The following is a 3,177-nucleotide window of genomic DNA, read 5'->3' on the forward strand; positions in this document are numbered from 1 at the left end:
GTTTAGACTTCAACACTTAAACAATTTTCAACATGTTCAATGCATAGACAGTTCCAAACGGATTGCCACCCAATCGGACAGCAATCCGATCGAGTGACAAACTGCTGTGAACTTATCCTCACTAAGTGTCCAACCAATCGGATCGTTACCTGATCGAATGACCGTTTGATCGACCAACCTGAAAGGTAGAGATACTTCTCTGTTTTCAAAATGCTACAACGAAAACTTCAAAATGCAAACCATCATACACAAACACATCCATCCCAAACGAGGTAACAATCCAATCGAATGGTCACTCGATCGGATGACCATCCGAACGGATTGTCACCTGATCGACTGGCCATCCGATCAGATTACCATCCGATCCTTTGACACTTGCACCGATTTACGCACCGCTTATCGTTTATACTATCGTTTTGATCAGGCTAAACTCGCTCTAGCGCTACCTTCAATCCATTATCGCTGTGAGTATACTCGAACCCTTTTTGCTTTACGCACTTTTGGGTGTTACATACATTACTTATTCTAAATCACATCAAACACACTACGCAATACTTTAACGTTAATTGTTACTGCATGTTATATGTGACTCAATGAATGCTTGTTTGTTATGTTTACACATGGATTGCTGTCTACCTGCCTTAGGAACGATAGTACTATAGTTTGGCGTCAGTACCTGTTCACTCAGGGGTTATTAAGGACAATTAAACACATGGTTCACAGTGGTGAATATGTATTACGAACTGCCTTGCGCAGTCAACCCGCAGTCATTGGTATTAATAGGATCATGTCGATAACTTATGTGCTTCATTTCACGCATTGTACGTGCTGGTTATGCGTAAATGATTTTGAACTCTATTATATCTATTAAACTTGTATGCTCACCTTTACACTATGTGTATTGACTTTTACTTTAACGTGTGTGGCAGGTGCTTAAGATGCTAGGATGCCTTGTTTGCTGTGTGATGAAATCGAGGCTAGGAAAGAGTCTAGAAACAAAGACAATTTATTTTTATTTGAATTCTGAGTTGTCGGAATAGAACTATTTGTCTTGATTTTTTTCTGTAATAACTATGCTACTTGTTATGTCATGGTATGGGACGTGATGCATAAATAATTGGTAATCGTAGTTTTTATGGAAATTTCTGGACAATTTGTTTCACTCAGTGCCGCGCCCTGATGATTCCGCCATCGGTTGGGGTGTGACAAGTCCCCGTCGATAGAATCCAAGAATGTGAAGCCATACAAAACCCTACCCCCGTCTTCGAAGACAGGGTCTAGATCTTATATACAGATGGAGCTTCCAACGATGACGGCTCAGGGGTTGGTCTTCACCTAGTCAGCCCCGACAACCATGAACTTACTTACGCCATCCGGTTAGATTTTAAAAGCACCAACAACGAAGCAGAGTATGAAGCATTTCTCATAGGTCTACGCCTAGCAATTAAAATGGGGGCAAAAAATGTAGAAGCGCATGTTGACTCTCTGTTGGTTGCTGAACAAATTAATGGTCGCTACGACGCAAAAGGCGAAGCAATGGCCTTATATCTTGAGCATGCGAGAACATTAATCAATCTGTTTCAGACTTTCAAAATCATCCACATTAACAGAAGCGAAAACAAACACGCGGACACACTAAGCAAGTTAGTTGCTACAAGTTTCAAACACCTCGCAAAAGAGGTCCGCATTGAAGTTCTTTCAAACCCATCTGTTCCTCTAAGACATGTAAACATGATAGAAATTGGGAATCCATCTTGGATGTCCCCGATTATTATGTTCTTACAACATGGAACTCTTTCAGAAGGGAAAACGGAAGCAAGAAAAAATCAGCACAAAGCGCTCAATTATGAAATGGCAGACGGAGTCCTGTATCGCAAGTCTTATATGGGTCCTCTTCTAAGATGATTTGACAAGCATGACGCGCAATATCTGGTCCGAGAAATCCATGAAGGATTATGCGGAATCCATGCGGGTCCTCGTATGGTAGTGGCAAAAATCATGAGCGCAGGCTATTACTGGCCCAATATGCATCTAGACACCGTCGAGATTTCGCGCAAGTGTACCTCGTGCCAACGCCATGCTCCAAAGACCCTACGACCAAAGAACCCTTTGGTCCCGGTAACCGCAGCATGGCATTTTCAACAATGGAGAATTGATCTAGTAGGTCCTTTTCCCGATGTGCCTGGCGTACTAAAATTCATCATAGTTGATGTGGACTACTTCACTAAGTGGGTAGAAACCAAAGCTCTAGCATCAACCACCGCAATGGTGATCAGAAAGTTCATCCGGGAATACATTATATGTCGGTTCGGGTTACCGCTGCGCATTATAACAGACAACGGTACCAATTTTGCGTCCGACGATCTACAAAAATAGATGAAAGAAATGCACATCGAACATAGTTTCGCCTCTGTGGCGCACCCACAGGAAAACGGTCAAGTTGAAAGCGACAACAAACAGTTTGTAGATGGCATTAAAGCAAGATTGGGAACCACAAGAAGAGGCTCGGTCAATGAACTCCCAAGTATTCTATGAGCTCACCGCACCATGCCGAAGACTAGCATGGGAGAAACTCCGTTTAGCCTCGTCTATGGTACGGAAGCCGTGATCCCGGCAGAGTTTGGCCATCCGTCACCCCGCATGCTAGCCATGGAAAAACAAAACAATGAGCAAGAGCGCAGACTCGACTTGGATCTTCCCGAAGAGAGACGAGAAAATGCAGCCATTAACGAGGCCAAGTACAAGTCAAAATTGGAAAAATATTACAACGCTAGAATGTGCATATGCACTTTCTTATCGGGAGACTTTGTCCAAAGAGATAACGAGGCATCGAACGCAGAACGACCAGGAAAGCTCGCGCCTAAATGAGAGGCGCCTTGTGTGATCAACGAGGTCCTGGGAAAAGGAGCGTACACCTTGCGCCGACTTGACGGAACAGACGTTCCGCACACGTGGAATGCGCAGTAGCTGCGCAGGTGCTACATGAAATCCTAGCACCCTTCGTACCTGGACAGCACATTACGCTGACCAGCGTACAACACAAGAGTCGCTACTTACATACGCATCGTAATTATCTTATTTAAAAAAATAAAAAAAACTTTGTATCTGCTGGCCTCTGCGCCTTATCTGTATCAATGCAAAGTTTGTTACATTACACCTTTATGTTTTATTACAAAT

The 3,177-nt window shown here is 43.3% G+C and overlaps 1 protein-coding gene across 1 annotated transcript; it reads left to right on the top strand.

Annotated features, from left to right (window-relative positions):
* The first annotated feature begins 2,547 nt into the window (after positions 1–2,547).
* On the top strand, positions 2,548–2,868 carry LOC110870372. The gene has a single exon (XM_022119558.1). It carries the CDS (start codon positions 2,548–2,550, stop codon positions 2,866–2,868), a length of 321 nt encoding a protein of 106 aa, XP_021975250.1.
* Positions 2,869–3,177: the final 309 nt, after the last annotated feature.

The sequence above is a fragment of the Helianthus annuus genome, chromosome 8, assembly GCF_002127325.2.
Source record: "Helianthus annuus cultivar XRQ/B chromosome 8, HanXRQr2.0-SUNRISE, whole genome shotgun sequence".
Taxonomy (NCBI): Eukaryota; Viridiplantae; Streptophyta; class Magnoliopsida; order Asterales; family Asteraceae; genus Helianthus; species Helianthus annuus.